We start from the raw sequence: 15,840 nt of genomic DNA, 5'->3' as shown, positions 1-15,840 counted from the left end.
TGGGATCAGGGATGGCTTCTCCCAGGGAAGGGGCCGGCGGCTATGTGGATGCGCTGGTGGTGCAGCATGGAGATGTGAGCGGACCCCCTCCCTCCCTGTCCTCATGGAATCTCCAGTCCAGCTGGGAAGCAGGACCAAACAAATTGTGAATAATTACATCTGCAATGAAGTTGAGGGGCTAATGGTTGGGACTGAGGAGCAGACACACTGTATGAGGTTGGCACACACCGTGATAATCATGAATATAAAGCACCTGCTTGGTGCACCTGCCCGGCTCAGTCAGAAGAGCATGAGAATCTTGATCTTGGGGTCGTAAGTTCCAGCCCCATGTTGGGTGTAGAGATTGCTAAAAAATAAACAAACAAACTTAAAAAATAATAAAGCACCTGATCAAGGACTGGAAAGGAAAAGCATTTGACCAATACTTAGATCAATATTTTGGAGCAAAACTTCTGATTTCTGCCTTGGAAATGGCAGTGTGGTCCACCTGGCTGGTCTTTCCTCATTCCTGGATGAATGCAGACATAGGAGATCCCAAACCACTCAAGTCTGTGTCTTCTTTAATGGAAAAAGAAAAATAACTTCCTGTGATAAGAGGTTTAGTCATAAACTATTCATGAATGTCATCAGCCTATTTTATTTTTAAAAGTGTTTTTAAAAGTTCATTTGAGAGAGTGAATGAGAAAAAGTGTCACACAAGTGGGGGAGGGGTAGAGGGAGAACAAGAAGCAGACTCCCAGTGGAGCAGGGATCCCCACTAAGGGCTCATCCCAGGACCCTGGGATCATGACCTGAGCCAAAGGCAGATGCCCAACTGACTGAGCCACCCAGACGCCCCATCATCTGCCTATTTTAAAGAAAGATGCAGAAAAGTAAGCTGCTTACAGAAATACAAACCCCTAGAGCAGCGGTTCTCAGCTTGGCTTTGCATCAGTGAAACACCGGTCCCTGGTGCACGCTGAGTTGGGGAAGAGGAAAGAAAGCAGAGGTAAGGGGAAGACAGAGGTGGGGAATGAAGGAAAGGTGCAGCAAAGGGAATTCAGAGGAAGGGGAGAAAAAGGGCGAGGAAGGACAGGGAAGGGAGGGAGAGGACAGGAGAGCAAGAGTGAGGCCCACGAAGGGAGCAGAGGGGCAGGAGGAAGATGATGGGAGTGAATGAGCAAATTGGTGAGTGAATGTGCCGGAGGCACTTCCGTCCTTGCTACCCAACGAGCTCCTACTCATCCTACAAAACCCAGCTTAAACACCTTCTGCAAAGCCTGGGTGCTGTTTGTTTCCCCTCCCAGCAAGCACTGGGGAGGAGAGCTGCAGATACAACAGGCCTCGGAGGCCTGTCCAGCGGGAGCTTGCTCTCTGGAGTCTCAGGTTGGCAGCTGGCCCGGGAGAGGCTCTGAGGCCCCTCCCAGCTCGGCAGCAGGCGAGGAGCCCCGAGGACGACGCTCCGCTGACACCTGGTGGCTGGAGGCGGGAGTGCGCCTAGGAGACGGTTATGGGGAGATCTGAGCGGAGGCAGAGGGGTCCTGGCTTGGAGGTGTTGGGGGACAGGCAGAGACCCACCCAACACCTCCTAGGACCCAACGGCCCTCACTTGACAGAGAGACGGAGGGAGGAAAATGAAGGAAGATGAAGAGGAGGGTTAGGAAAGGAAGCAGGAGACAGAGAAACAGAGAAACAGACAGAGGCAGTGGTACCAGCAGGGATAAAGATAGGTCCCGAGGGAGACAGAAGGAAGTAGAAAGAGAGATAAAGAGCGAGACAGGGAAATGCAAAGAAAAATGGAGCAATCAAAGCAATGTAGGAGGGGATCCCTGGGTGGCTCAGCGGTTTAGTGCCTGCCTTCGGCCCAGGGCCTGATCCTGGAGACCGGGGATCAAGTCCCACATTGGGCTCCCTGTATGGAGCCTGCTTCTCCCTCTGCCTGTGTCTCTGCCTCTGTGTGTGTGTGTGTCTCATGAATAAATAAATAAAATCTTAAAAAAAAAAAAGGCAATGTAGGGAGAGAGTGACCCCAACTGGCCATCCTTGTTCTTTAACTGAGGAGGATGAGCGCCTCTGAAAATGTCCCACCCAGCACCGTGTGGACTCCGGCATCTGCTCCCCCTTGTCAAAGCCTATTCCTGGGGTCTCCTTTCCCTTGGCAGAGTCTGTTTTGTAAAAAAGGCCTCCCATATGGAGGATCTCCTCCCATACCCTGACCTTCCTCTCATTGACTGTTGGGGCCTTTGCCTTCTCCTCTCCAACCTGGGTCCACCCATGTGACCCTCCTTCCAACAGAGTATGGAAGAAGCGATGCTGTGTGCCTTCTGAGGCTAAGTCTTACGAATGCCATGAAGCCTCCACCTTTCTCTTGGGACACTTGCTCTTAGAGCCCAGCTACCATGCTGTGTGGTAGCCAAGCAGCTGCATGGAGTGCCCACATGTTGGGGGGGGTTCTGATCTGAGAGCCACAGTTGAGATTCCAGCCAACAGCCGGCACCAACACTCAGCCATGGGACTCCTCCCCAGCCTTTGAGCTACCCTAGATTACTCCATTTGGAGCAGAGATGTGCTATCCTCACTGGGTCCTGCCCAAATGACACATGTGAGCAAAGCAAATGATTGTTGTAGTTTTACCACTAAGTTTTGGGTAGGTTGGTGTTAGGAATAGATGGATAGAAGCCCCCTTGGTGCTGCCTACCATGCACATCATCATCTTGATCACCACCACCACCACCACCACCACCATCCAATGTCTCAGGACTTTGTGCTTAGCCAGCCCTCAGAGTTTCCATGCCCTGAGGTGGTCACTATGCTTAGAACACTGGAACATCCCATGCTCTCTCTTGCATCCCCAACTCTGCGTACTCTGTTCCCTTTGTCAAGATGGTTTTCCCCAAGATTCATCTGGAAAATGCCAACTCTTCTTTCAACGCCTCCCACATCTTTGGAGGTCTAATGCCCCAGGCAGTACCCTTGCCCTCTCTTGGTGTCCTTGGCCCCTTCCTCTTGCCATCATTGTATTAGTGTCCTAGGGATGCCATCACGGAGTGCCCCGAACATAGTGGCTTAAACAACAGAAATTTATTATCTCACAATTCTGTAGGCTGGCCCTCCAAGGTCAGGGTGTCAGCAGGGTTGGCTCCTTCTGGGGGCATGTGAGGGAGAATCTGTTCCATGTTTCTCTCCTGGATTCTGGTGGTTTCCTGTTGGTTTGGATGTAGCTTGGTTTCTGTTGCATCACCCCATTCTCTGCCTGCATCATCACATGATGTCCTCTGTATGTGTGTGTGTGTGTCTGTCTGCAAATTTCCCCTCTTCACAAGGACACCAGTGATATTGGATTAAGGACTCACCCAATCCACTCTGACCTCATCTAAATTTAATTAATCACCTCTGCAACAACTATAGTTCCAACAAATGTCACATTCTGAGATCCTAGGGGGTTAGGACTTCAACACATGAATTTGGGGAAGGAGGACCAATTCAATCCATAATAATCACCAAGGTCTTATTGTCAAGCTATCACCATCTCTCCAGAGTAGAGTGGGAGCTTCCGGGGGCGGGCGGGAGTCTGTCTTATTTATTTTGTATCCCCTCCTCTGCCCAGGTCCAGGAAGAATATAGGCACTCGGCAGTTATTGGCTAAAGAAGAAGGAACAAATGGAAACAAGTAACATTTATTGAGAACTGATTAGTTCCTACCTGCATGGTAATCATGTTAACCACTTTAGCTCATTCAACAGGGCTTTCCATTTGTCCAGATTCGAGGGGATGACTTTATATGGAGGTACACAAGGGCTTGACTATCTAAAATTTTTTTAAAAAAAGATTTTATTTATTTATTCATGAGAGACACACAGAGAGGCAGAGACACAGGCGGAGGGGGAAGCAGGCTCCCTGCAGGGAACCCAATGTGGGACTCGATCCCAGGACCCCAGGATCATGACTTGGGCCAAAGGCAGACCCTTAACCACTGAGCCACCTGGGCGCCCCTACCTAAAATCTTTCCGAATAAGAAGAGCGGTTCGAAACTTATTACAAAGCAATAGTTATTGACATAATGTGGTCAGAGTCCAGAAAGATACAGCCTGATAGGGGAATGGAAAACGGACCCCGTGGATAGACTCCACGCACATAAGCCCATCTAATATGCGACAGAGGTGGCATTGCCCCACAGTGGGTGAAACGGACTTCTCAAGAAATGATTCCAGGACAACAGTGGCCTGCAGTGGAAAAGGGGAGATCCAAAAGGAACTTAGACACACTGGACACCAAAACCAGCTCCAGAGGGATTGAGAATTCACATGTGAAGAGCACAACTTGCAAATGTCCAGAGGGGTAAAGATATTGGAGAATATATTTGTGACCTGGGATTAGAAAGAATTTCTTCAAGAAGACAGGGTAGGTGCACACTATACGGGAACAGACCGATGTTAGACTACATCAAAATGTGAAACCACGACATCAAAAGATACCGCATGCAAAGCGAAAGGAAGCTGCCCTGGGGAGTAGATACTCGGACTACAGATGAGCAGCAAACGATTCCCATTTATCCAGAGAATGCCCAGGTCATCTCATTTCATCTCCACTGAGTCCAGATTAGGGAGCCCCCCCCCCACTTTTCCCCAAGTATAAGCACGGGGGCTCTGAGAGGTAAAATCACTTGTCTGAGGCCCGATCACAGGCCAGGCTCCGGAACAGCCACTAGAATCCAGGCCAACCGTGACGCCGAGTGATCAAACCAAGCAACTAATGAGCGGAGGGACCACGGGACACACATGGAACAGAAACGGGGGGCTAGGCCCTCTGTCTGGGACGGGGTGGGATTGCAGGGCTATTGGCTCTCCTGGCCGATCTAAGAAAACTGCCAGGCTCAAGGTGATAACACGCTACTATGGGAATGGCAGGGGACACATTTTTAAGGGCTGGAGCATCCCTCACACGCCCCCAGGGGGATGGTTCTCAGCAACCATGTAAAAGGGAGCCAGGCTCTCATGGGGCACAGGTGGCTGCAAACCAGGCAAAGAAACAGAGGTTCAGAGAGGTTGGACAGTACGCCCAAGGTCACACGGCTAAGAAGCTACAGAGTTCTAAGTCTTCCTGAGGGTTCTGCTGTCCTACCCCAGCCAGACACTTCCTGGTTCTCCGTCTGTCTGTCTGTCTGTCTCTGTCTCGCACACACGCACCCAGAACCCAGGTCTCAGCTCCCACTGGAGATACAAGACAATGCAACACACGAATTGCAAGTCACACTTTATTCACTCGCCAGGAGGTCTGGGGGGATCCTGGGCAGCAGACCAAGCCCCTGGGAAGGAGGGAAAGGGGGGCACTAGTTGGAGGGGTGGAAGGCACCCCGTTGGTGCCACTGCATGTCGCGGATGCGGCGCACGGACTGCACCTGGGGGTGGGGAGCCCCAAAGTCACCGCTGTCCTTGTAGTCTCCCTTCTCCAGCAGGTACTGCAGCCCACGATAGCCAGGGTACTGGTAACCGACCCACCTGTAGGCCAGACGGAGGACAGAGGAGAGGCAGACGGCGGGGGGGGGGGGGGGGGGGGGGAAGGGGGGGAGAGAGAGAGAGTCCTTAAGCCATTAGGAAGGGGGGAGTTCCCAATCCTTTCTCACTTCCTGATTGTTGGGCAGGAACACCATCCTTCCGGCATCCAGCCTCTGCTTTCTTCCTTCTTTTGATGGGGAGCTCACTACCTCTTGAAGCAACTTTTGACTGAAGGCCTGATACTGGGATCAGAGGAAGGAATGATCTCAAGCCCATTGAAGCCTCGAATAAGACAGGTCTCTTAACTGCCTCTGTCTACCCTCCTCCTAACTCCATGCCTGGCTGCAAGGCCCAAGGAGAATAGGCTGGGTCCCAGGAGCCCTCTGTAATCCCTTTGTCATTTGAAGTCACCACCGTCTGGGGGGGGGGTCCTTCACTCTTTTGAGGGCCTAATGAAATTTACAGTTTCTTCCCCCCAGAATGTTACAAAGCCCTGCCCTACTGGGACCTGCTTGGCCAGACCCTCTTGGGGGTCTTGCAGCTCTACCTCTTGGTCTTGGGTCCCTATATCTCAGCGCACTAGCCAGTCGAGAGTTTGTAGAGTCCCTCAGATGCACTAGGCTCCTCCAACCACAGGGCCTTTGCACATGCTGTTGTCTGACCTTCCTTCCTCTCTTTACACCTGCACTTCTACTCTTCTCTTTCTCGGGATCTGAGTTCAAGAGTCCCTTTTTCAGGGAAGAAGTCCAGATTTGAAAAAAAAAAAAAAAAAAAGGAAGTCCAGATTTGTGTGGATTCTTAAATTATTAACTCTTGACCCCAGCTAGACTTAGCTTTACCAAGCAGAAGCCAGGTCTCTAATCTCTCTTGACATGCTGAACACCTAACACGATGCCTGGCATGTGGTGGCACTCAACAGATTGAAGAATGAATGAATGAATGAATGAATGAATGACGAAGACCACAAACTCAGAACTTTGCACAGTATTTTAGGAGTTTGGTGAATTCCAGAATGCCAGTACGTGTTGGTAAATCAGCTCTCTTGAGGAAAAAGGGGTCTTGATTTCTAACATATTCCAATTTCTATGGTGTAAATAGTCCCACTATAGCAGATTTCAAGCTACTGAGGATTCAAAACCAGCTCACAGAAATTCTGAAAATTGAAGAATCAGCCCTTCCAAGCTGGCACAAGCAAGCTCCAAGCACCACTGCCTGTAGCCTGTCTGAGGATGCCCATAGAACTGAAGTTTTGCACAAGAAGAAATTCCCCGTGGGTGACGGCCAGAGTCACGTACCAGGGAAGTTTAATTCAATGGGAAACGACACATCCTCTCTCTCATCCACTCAGGAACTCATGCGGTAAAGCAGCAGCATGGGCTGGACTTCCTGCCACTCCCAGCTCCATTAAGACCACTCAAGTCACCTCCTACCCTTCTGCCTCCCACCCCTGCCCGGCCTCATCTGCACCCCACTAACGTTTACTGTCCTGCTCTTGGGGATTGAGGTTAAGGCCGAGCTTTGTCTCACTCCAGAGGTAAGGTGCTGCCCAAAAGGCAGCTCTGGACGGACTGCAGGGGCTGAAAGCCAATTACAAGCTCACGATCTCCACGCCCACTTCCCATAAGGGAAGACTGAGGTCGCGGGTATATACACTCCACCGGGTCCAGGGCAGAGCGGGACCAGGCTCCTGGGTCAGGGCAGGCCGGGGCTGGGTCTGTACTCACGTGCCACTCTGCACCCGCACTGATGACACCTTCTCCTGGTAGCCATGGGCGTGGAAACTGGGCACGTCATCATCTATGATTTCCATCTTCTTCCCCGTGAAGTTGGGGTTTTCATAGAGGATGATCTTGTGCTCTTGGCTGTCCTGTTGGCAGGGAGCATGGAAAGTGGGTGTGGGAGAGGGGCGTGGAGTGAGCCTCCCCCACCCTGTTCAGATGCCCCACCGTTGAGATCAGCTCAATCCACCTACACACCTGCTACCCAGTACCCCCGCCACCCGAGTGTCTATAAACAGCAGCAGTTAACCCTGGCTGTTTGTTGGGGTCCCACTGGGCTGTCTTCATGTGACACTCCAGGGTCTACACTTACAGGCACATTCAATTCTGATATGTCATTTTCTCTCAGCTCCCTTTAAAAAAAAATTGGCCACAGTCTACACACACAGAGATGCAGGCTGGTGGGGCCCCAAACAGGCACCAGAGATATTTTGGCTTTTCTTCCTTGCCACATCTCTTCCCATATCCTGTTCCTATATTTTCTTAGTCATCCCCTTTAATCCTTTAAAGACCAGAGCCAATGGGGCCCCTGCATGGCTCAGTGGTTGAGCGTCTGCCTTTGGCTCGGGTCATGATCCCAGGGTCCTGGGATCAAATCCTACATTAGGTTCCCTACAGGGATCCTGCTTCTCCCTCTGCCTATGTCTCTACCTCCCTCTGTGTGTCTCTCATAAATAAATAAATAATATATATATATATATATAAAATCTTTTTTTCAAAAAAAAAAAAAAAAACAGAGCCAACGTAGGAACCCAGCTCTATGGGAGGCTAAGTCCAATGTTCTCCAATCTTCCATCAAGCTCTGGGGAGAGTTAACCTGCCTTGGGGAGGTTTGGGAGCCTGGCCCTGTGCCCTCCCTAAGAGTTCACATTCTAGTAAGAATCGGGGTCAGAGAAGAAGAACCACAGGTCCTGCCGGCATGAGTTATGAACAAGAACTAACCCACCTTTGCCTCCACACGCAGTCCCAAAATTCCTTTTCATATTTAGGATGGCTGCCATCCGTTGAGCTACTGCTCTGTGATAGCTTCCAACCCCGGGGAGCACCGTCCGCACACAGAATGGAATGTGAACGGCACCCACCCCAGAGCATTTTGAGATCTCGTGAATGGAGCCCCCCCTGGGGTTGTGTGATGTGGCGACCCTTAGGCTGAGCATGTGGGAATCTCAGGGCAGTTAGATACAAATATCTCCGTTTAACAGATGGGGAAACTGAGGCTTGGGGAGGTGAATGACTTATGCTAGGTCACAGAGCTGAGAAGTGTGCCCTGCCCATCAGAAGGGTCACAGGGCTGGAGGTGAAGGCTCCCTCCTGCTCCCTAGAGCCCCAGCTCCAAGGTGGCAAAGAGAGGAAGAAGCAAGAAGCGACAGGAGGCTCACCACTTTGATGGGTCTCAGGGAGCTGAGGGAGTCGGTCCTCCGACTGCTGGTCCACGAGTCCCAGCGGGGGTACTCGCCCTTCTCGAACACAAACTGCTCTCCCTTGCAGTTGGCTTGTTCGTAGCCCACCCAGCTGCAGTGGAGACAGAGCGAGGGTGGGTCAGGCCACCCCCAGCTTCCCCTGGCGGGACCCTGGCTAGTTGCTCCAGCCACCAGGGCTCGCACTTGCCCAGCTCAGCCATCAAAATCCAGATACCGCCAAGGCGAGAGCAGGGTCACCTCAGTTATCCAGAACTCAACTTTGAACAATCAACAATCATTAGCAAAAATATCAAAAGTTCAATTTCTAGAAAGAAAGCAGAGGAGGGTCAAGTCTGTTTGAGAAAGTCTCCCATCCAAATGGTAAAATGAAAAGGCAACTGAGAATCAGATATGGTGCTTAAATGGCCAAAACTTCACTTGTCCAGGAAGAGGTGCTCCCGGGAGCACCAGGAGCCCAGAGCGTGTCGGACAAGGGAGGCCGGCAGGGCCATGCCTATGGCCGTGTTCCCCACGCCAGCAGACTCTGACTTGAGTGGCGTCATTGCACTCTGCAGGATTCCCTGAGAACCCTGAGTTGTGGGATGGGTCACCCAGGACCCCCAACCCACCCAGGACCCCCAACCCACCAGAACCCCCTGACCTCTTGGGAGGGGGTCACCGGGGGCCACCTCTGATTCCTGAGGCTCTTTCAAGGAGGAGCGGTCAGGGAACCACAAGGACAGGCGCCTGCAGGCTGTGCTTGACTGTGTGACCTGAGCGGGGCAGTCACGTCCTACCACCTCCCCTTCTCTCTGAGGTCAGGGACCAAGGCTGCTGGCCCCCAAATATGCCAATGAATCTACTGAGATCCAGTATGGGCAGGATTGGGGGAGCAGCCAGTGAATGCAGAGCTGGGACATCTGGCTTCAAACCTCATAGGAGAGTGAGGACACTCCTGGAGCCAGAGACTGGCAGCTCTAGAAAAGTCCATGCAAGCCACTGTCCATCTCCCTGCCTCCAGGGAGTGGCTGGCCTTGGTGTCAGGCTTTTTCCACAGAGGAAGAAGTCCAGGGCTCAGAGAGAGAAGTTCCTGGTCCAACGTGACACAGCCTGGAAGTGGTGGCATCTGGATCCGAGCCCAGCTCAATCTGACCCCAGAGCACGAAGTCTTTCCACAGGCTGCCAGCCACCAAATCGCATGGTCCGGCGGCACAATGAGGGCGGGTCCCCGCCAGCTTTACAGCCCACTTGCCTCACCCTGGGGCCGCCAACCAGGCGAGCCCCTCACCCCCACCCCAGGTAGGTACGTACGGTCCAGCCTGCACCAGGACAGAGCCTGCCTTCTCCACTCCAGTCTCCTTCAGGTTAGGGCAGGGCCCACTGAGCTCATGTGAGTGGCCCTGGAAGTTCTCCTGCTCAAAGATGATGATCTGCAACAGGAGGACAGGGTCGCCCGTCATGATGGGGAGGAGAAAAGCGGGGCACTGGGGCGGGGGAGGGCGGCCCGGGCTCCAACCTCGGGAGCCACAGACCCATAAACCGAGTCGGTCCTGGCTCTGCCACCAACCAGCTGTGACACCCTGAGCCAGTACTTCCCCTCGCTGAGCCTCCATCGCTCCGTCGGGAAAATGGGAAATGAGGGAACCTACCTCGTGGGAAGGCTGGAAGGATTCGGAGAAGCAGACCCTTAGCACACAGCACCGCCTCTGTGCATGCCAGGCATGCTCCCGTGGATTAAGGGGTGTCCCACACCCCCCGGGACACACAGGGGCGGAGCTGAAGTTGGGGTCCAGGTTCACCGGGTGCGTCTCCACCAGGGCAGCACTTTGCAGACTCGCAGGCCCGCAAAGCACCCGGGCCCTCGATGAAACGCGGTTTCTGAGACAGCACGTCTCAGGGCGCGGCCCCAGATGCTGCAGCTCTCCCCAGCTCACAGGCGACGTCGGGCTTCTCTTGCTCCTGGAGAGCCTGTGGGCACCCCCTGACCCCATCTCAGCCCGAGGCTAGCATCCCCGGCATGGGCTCTGCAGGCCCCTTCTGACCTCCGCCGGGGTACTTCCGAGGGGGCTTCACCCTCTTTGTCTCACCTGGCGCTCTCAGCAGTCCAGGGCAGGGAGCCAGCAGGATCCCCATCCGGGAGGCTGAAGGGGCCCCCCCAAGGCCTCACAGCCGAGGGCTAACCCGGAGGTCAGCTGCCACTTTTCCTGATTCCCAAGCACATTTCAGGGCAGGGGTTCCGCGGCCGCGCCTCCCCGGGGAGCTGCCCCGGGTGAAGAGGCGGGCTCGGGGCGCTGCACAATCCACACGGTCAGCACTGGCTGCGTAAACATGGCCCTCTCTCCCAGGCCGGGGATTAGCTAGATAAAGCCAGGGCGGGGAGGCCCAGCGGGGCTCAGGGACAAATTCCATGGGCTCAGTCCAGCCTTTGTGGTCACTGACTCGACCACAGGAGGGTCAGGACATGTGGGCTCTGATGCCACCCCTGTTGCATCCAGCTGCACAACTCTCAGAAGCAACCTGGTCGCTTGGAGCCTCGGCTTGCCCATCTGTAAAATGGGGGGGGGGTCATGCCTATCATGCAGGGTACTGAGAAGGCTCAGGAATAGGGATGTTAGGGACACGTTTGTTATCACCCTGGCCTGGGAGAGGAGCGCTAGCAGCCGGGGGAGGACAGGGAAAGTCAGCCCCTCCACCTATTCGAGAAGCTTCGGAGGGCCCAGAAGCTCAGTATTGTTATTACTGCTATTGTTATTTATCAGCGCACGGGTGCTAACATTTTACACAATATCTAATCCTTTTAACGTGGGCTGTTGGACGCCGCAGCCAGTAGCTCCCTACGTCTGTGGAACGTGCTGGACCAGGCCAAGTGAAGATGCGCTCATGGAAGAGACACTTCGGATTTTGAAGATTTAGAACATGAAGGAAACAATGAAAAAGAGCTTACTCACAATTTGTCTATCGATTATAGGTGGCGATATACTGGGTTTGATAAATTAGAACACAGAAGTTAATTTCTCCTGTTTCTTTGTACTTTTTTTTTTTTTTTTTTTTTATCGTGGCTGCTAGGACATGTTAAATTGCCAACGTGCCTGGCTTTCTGTGTCTCTGGGACGGCAGGGCTCTGAACACGTTACGGAGGCCTTCCTGCTGGTCCTCGGGCTCTCACAGCTCGCCCCCACCTCTTTGCACGCTGGGCCCTCTGCCTGGAATATTCTCCTCTGCCCCCATCTGACTCACGTGGCTGGTGACCCGGCTCTCTGCTCCCATGCCACCTCCCTCAGAGTGGCCTCCCTGACTACCTCAGCTACCACCTTCTTTCCTCATTTATCCCAACTCTTTGCACCCCTTACCCTGCTTCATGTTTCCTGAAACACTTCCCACTCCTTGAAGTCCTAGATTTGTTTGTGGTCTGTCTCTCCCCTAGAAAGTCAAAATGGGATCAGTGGGTTGCGGGCTGCAGTGGCTCAAGCCTCCCAGGCTGGGGAGGCCCCACATTGGACCAAAGGGTAGGGTCAGGGAGGACCCTGTGCCCAGGGCCTCTGAAACAGAGGGCCCCCTGAGGGAGCCAGGCACAGGCAGCCAGGTGGATGGTTGCTGGTAGAGGTTTGGGTACAGTGGGTATGATGAGCCCCCGGCCGTTGGGCTAGGCTCCCCCCAGGATCCTAGGAGGGCGGGGAGGATGAGGAAGCAATGCGGGCAGTAATAGCTGGTGTTAGGTGGACACACCATATGCCGGGCTGAGCTTGTTTCCATCGCCTCTTCAAACCCACCCTGCATCATGAATCCAGTTCTCCCCATTGAGGCTCAGCGAGGTCAAGTGACTGGCTCGGGTCACACAGCAGGTCGGGAATCCCACCTCGCCTCCCATTCACAAGACCCCTCTCACACCTAGACTCAGGGTCTGCCCCAGCTCTGGGAACCCCGCCATGATCATTGGGGTGCAGGGTAAGGCAGAGACACAAGTCACCAAAGCTGGAAACTGGTGTCAGGAACCTTGGTGTGCCGGTCGTGGGCCAGGAAGGGGCCTTCAGAATCAGTGCCCCCGGGGGCAACTGGGGGAGGCTGAATCCCAGAGAGGGTCGGGGCAGAGAAGGGAAACTGAGTCTGAGAGGGAAGCTCTGCTTGCACCTTTGGGCCCCTCTGCCCACGGTACCCACCTTGGGGTTGAGGGGCTGTGGCTTGCCCGCTTGAGTCTGGTGGTCCGAGGCCATGGTGGGTGGTCCTGTGCAAGAATGACCTGGAAGACATGTGGGAAACAGCCGTGAGGACCTGTCTGGGTCCCTGGCTCTCTCACCCTGGGGCCTCAGGGCCGCCCCACTCTGGCCCTGGTCTGGGTGTCGCCCATCTCGGCTCGTCCGCAGGCAGTGGTGTGAACTCCCACCCATCCTTTGCTTCATTTCTTCGTGTCCAGGCCAGCTCCGAAGAGGGAAACGGGGTCGGCTAAGAAGTGGTGAAGCACTAGAGCTCCCGCGGGGTGCAGGTGGGTCCCTGGCACTCAGCCCTGACAAGCGGAGCAGAATGCGGACCCACGGGTATCATGGGCATTTCCTGATTGAGAGAAAACTTGGGCCACAGCACCCACGCAGTGGCCATGCTTGGCCGTGTGGTGGCTCCCCCTTGGGGTCTCTCAAAGTCCTCTGAGCCCCCGCCTCTCTCCCCACCTGCCTCCCCCCACCCCAGCCCTGTACCCAGAAGTTCCTCTCTGCCGTCGGCCTCCCCTCCCCATTAGTGAGCACACCCGTGATGGAGCTCAGGCTACAAGAGAACAAGGAAGTGAGCGTGATGGTAGAAGCCCGGGCACCGTCGTAGGCAGCAGCAGAGAACTTTCCTCAGCTGCTGAGAACCTCAGAAAAGTCTGGAAAGTTGGCACTGTCTTCTGTCCCGCAGGAGGGGCGGTGAGCCAGCCTGCAGGTTCCCAGGAAGGACAGGAGGCCTGAGCTCCTTCTCCAGAGAAAACGTCCGGCTTCCGGAAGCCCCTTCCACACTAGAGGCAGGGCCGGGCCGTCCCTCAGAAAGAAGAAATTCGGGGCGCCTGGGGGGCTCAGCGGTTGAGCATCTGCCTTTGGCCCAGGGCATGATCCCAGGGTCCTGGGATCGAGTCCCGCACCGGGCGCCCTGCAGGGAGCCTGCTTCTCCCCCTGCCTATGTCTCTGCCTCTCTCTGTGTCTCTCATGAATAAATACATAAAATCTTAAAGAAAAGCAAGAAGGAAGAGATTCAGATAAGCAGCTGGGTGACCAAACCTGCTCTGCTCTCCTACAGAACCAGCCGTGGAGCCTGTCGTAGGGTCAGAGGCCCCGCGGGCAGCCCTGGTTGTCCTCCTTCTCACACTAAAGCCTAAGCTCGGTTGGTTCACCGCAGGAGCCGGCTCCCTTGTCCACTGGCATTGGGGCCCGGGTGGGTCAGCCTCTCTGTGCCTCAGTTTCCTGTTCTGCCACATGGGGACCGTCATGGCACCCGACGAAATCTATGAGCGGGTGGTGACAATTTGATTCCATGATGCAGGAAAACTGCAAGCGCTTGGCTGCGGCCCTGGAAGCCACCTGGTGCTCTGTCCGTGGCAGCCGCGACGGCACGATTCGGGTTAATTCCACCAAGCTGCAGCGCCCCTGAACTCACCTGTTGCTGGGAGCACCCCGAGAGCCTCGGCGGCTTCCTAGCCACCAACGCTCCCCAAGGCTGGACATGGAGCCGGCGCCCTGGGAACGTGGCTACGGGAAGAGCCGGCTCGCCACCCTGGAAAGGATGCTGAGCCTTCACGGGTGTGATTCCCTTCGCTGACAAACCCCTGGATGCTCCTCCCTAGTCGCCCGCAAAACGAGGATGCTGATGCACTGGGTCATATTAATAGAGAGCATTGCCCGGGTCTGCGTCACATGCCAGGTGCCACACTGGACCACCCGCCTACATTATCTCTAAGCCCCACAGCCAAGGAGGTTTTATGACCCATCTCCCCATTTAACAGAAGAGAAAACTGAGGCATAGATCCTAGAAGTCTTTGCCCGAGGTCCCCGTGTCAGAAGGGGGTGGCATCTGGATTCGAACCCAGGCCTCCCACGCTTTCCATCAGGACAAAGCTGAGCGAAAAAGGCAAGGCAAGCAAGAGAGGCATTCTTACCAGTGACACCAGCCCCCGAGAGTGCCCGTGAAGCCCAGCCGGCGGGAGGTGGCATTTATACCTTCCCCAGGAGTGTCGGCGCCAAGATGGGTGATCGCTTGCGTCCCCACAGAAAGCGGGACGAGAATGCTGGATTAAGCCCACACCAAAGCCCAGGTCAGCAAATGCCCACAGACATTGTGTCTCTGCACAATAATGTCATTAGCTTTTGGATTCGGCCGCGCCAGGGTGGTCAGGCGGCTGGGCAAGGGGATGCCCACTTTGCATGCATCAGCCGTCCGGCTGCCAGGACCGGGGGCATGCTGGGTTCACTGGTGTGATCAGTCGAGCCCTGGGGGAAGGCAGACAGAGGCAAATCTCAGTGGCCCTGGGAAAAAAACAAGGAGAGGAGGGTGGCTTGCCAGGGTCCGGCATCCATCCATCCATCCGTCCATTCGACAAATATTTATCAGGCATCTATTTGGTGCCAAACTCTGTTCCAGGGGGTAGTGTCAGGGAGGGGATCCACTCCAGTCTAAACTGTCCAGGAGAGCTCCCAGGAAGAGACAGAGTCCTTAGGGATGGGGACAAGTCAGCCTGGGAAACCAGGCTGGGAAGAGAGTCCCAACCAGAAAGGGACCGTGTGTGGGAGCTGGTGTGTTATTTAAAGACTTGGAAGCAGGTTAGTATAGCTAAAGTATGGCTAGGCGGCCAGGGCCTGATCCTGCAGGCCAGGAGGGTGAACTTCCCCCTGAGGACCCTGGGCCGGCGCTGCTGTGCTTAGATGGGTGCTCTCAAGCCCTGAGACCCCTGAGGCTTGGAGAAACCTCACAGATCCCTGCTGCCAGCTCCAGCACCGCCCCACGGGCGCCTGCCCTTTATTTATTCACATTTCCTCTCTGTGTTTGTCTTTCTTGAAGCCAGGCTGGGTCTTGACCAAAAATCCAAGGTCAGGCAGGAGAGGGGGACCAACACCAGGGCTCGGAAACCAGGTTCCAGGGAGACTTGCTCTCCCTGACTTTCCATGCTCTCAACACACACAAACACACACACACACACACACACACACACACACACGCTCAGCCATGCTG

At 54.6% G+C, this 15,840-nt stretch overlaps 1 protein-coding gene across 1 annotated transcript; it reads right to left on the bottom strand.

Moving 5' to 3' along the window:
• Window positions 1-5,308: 5,308 nt before the first annotated feature.
• Window positions 5,309-12,863, bottom strand: CRYBB2 (crystallin beta B2). Its single transcript, XM_026002862.1, has 5 exons — window positions 12,810-12,863; window positions 9,964-10,082; window positions 8,632-8,764; window positions 7,199-7,341; window positions 5,309-5,477 (listed from the first exon to the last, which is right to left on the bottom strand). The coding sequence occupies exons 1-5, from the start codon at window positions 12,861-12,863 to the stop codon at window positions 5,309-5,311; spliced, it is 618 nt and encodes a 205-aa protein (XP_025858647.1).
• Between the last annotated feature and the right edge of the window lie 2,977 nt (window positions 12,864-15,840).

Source organism: Vulpes vulpes, chromosome 10, assembly GCF_048418805.1.
Source record: "Vulpes vulpes isolate BD-2025 chromosome 10, VulVul3, whole genome shotgun sequence".
NCBI classification, from domain to species: domain Eukaryota; kingdom Metazoa; phylum Chordata; class Mammalia; order Carnivora; family Canidae; genus Vulpes; species Vulpes vulpes.
The sequence above is the reverse complement of the archived record's forward strand: the minus strand, read 5'-3'. Positions and strand labels throughout refer to the sequence as shown.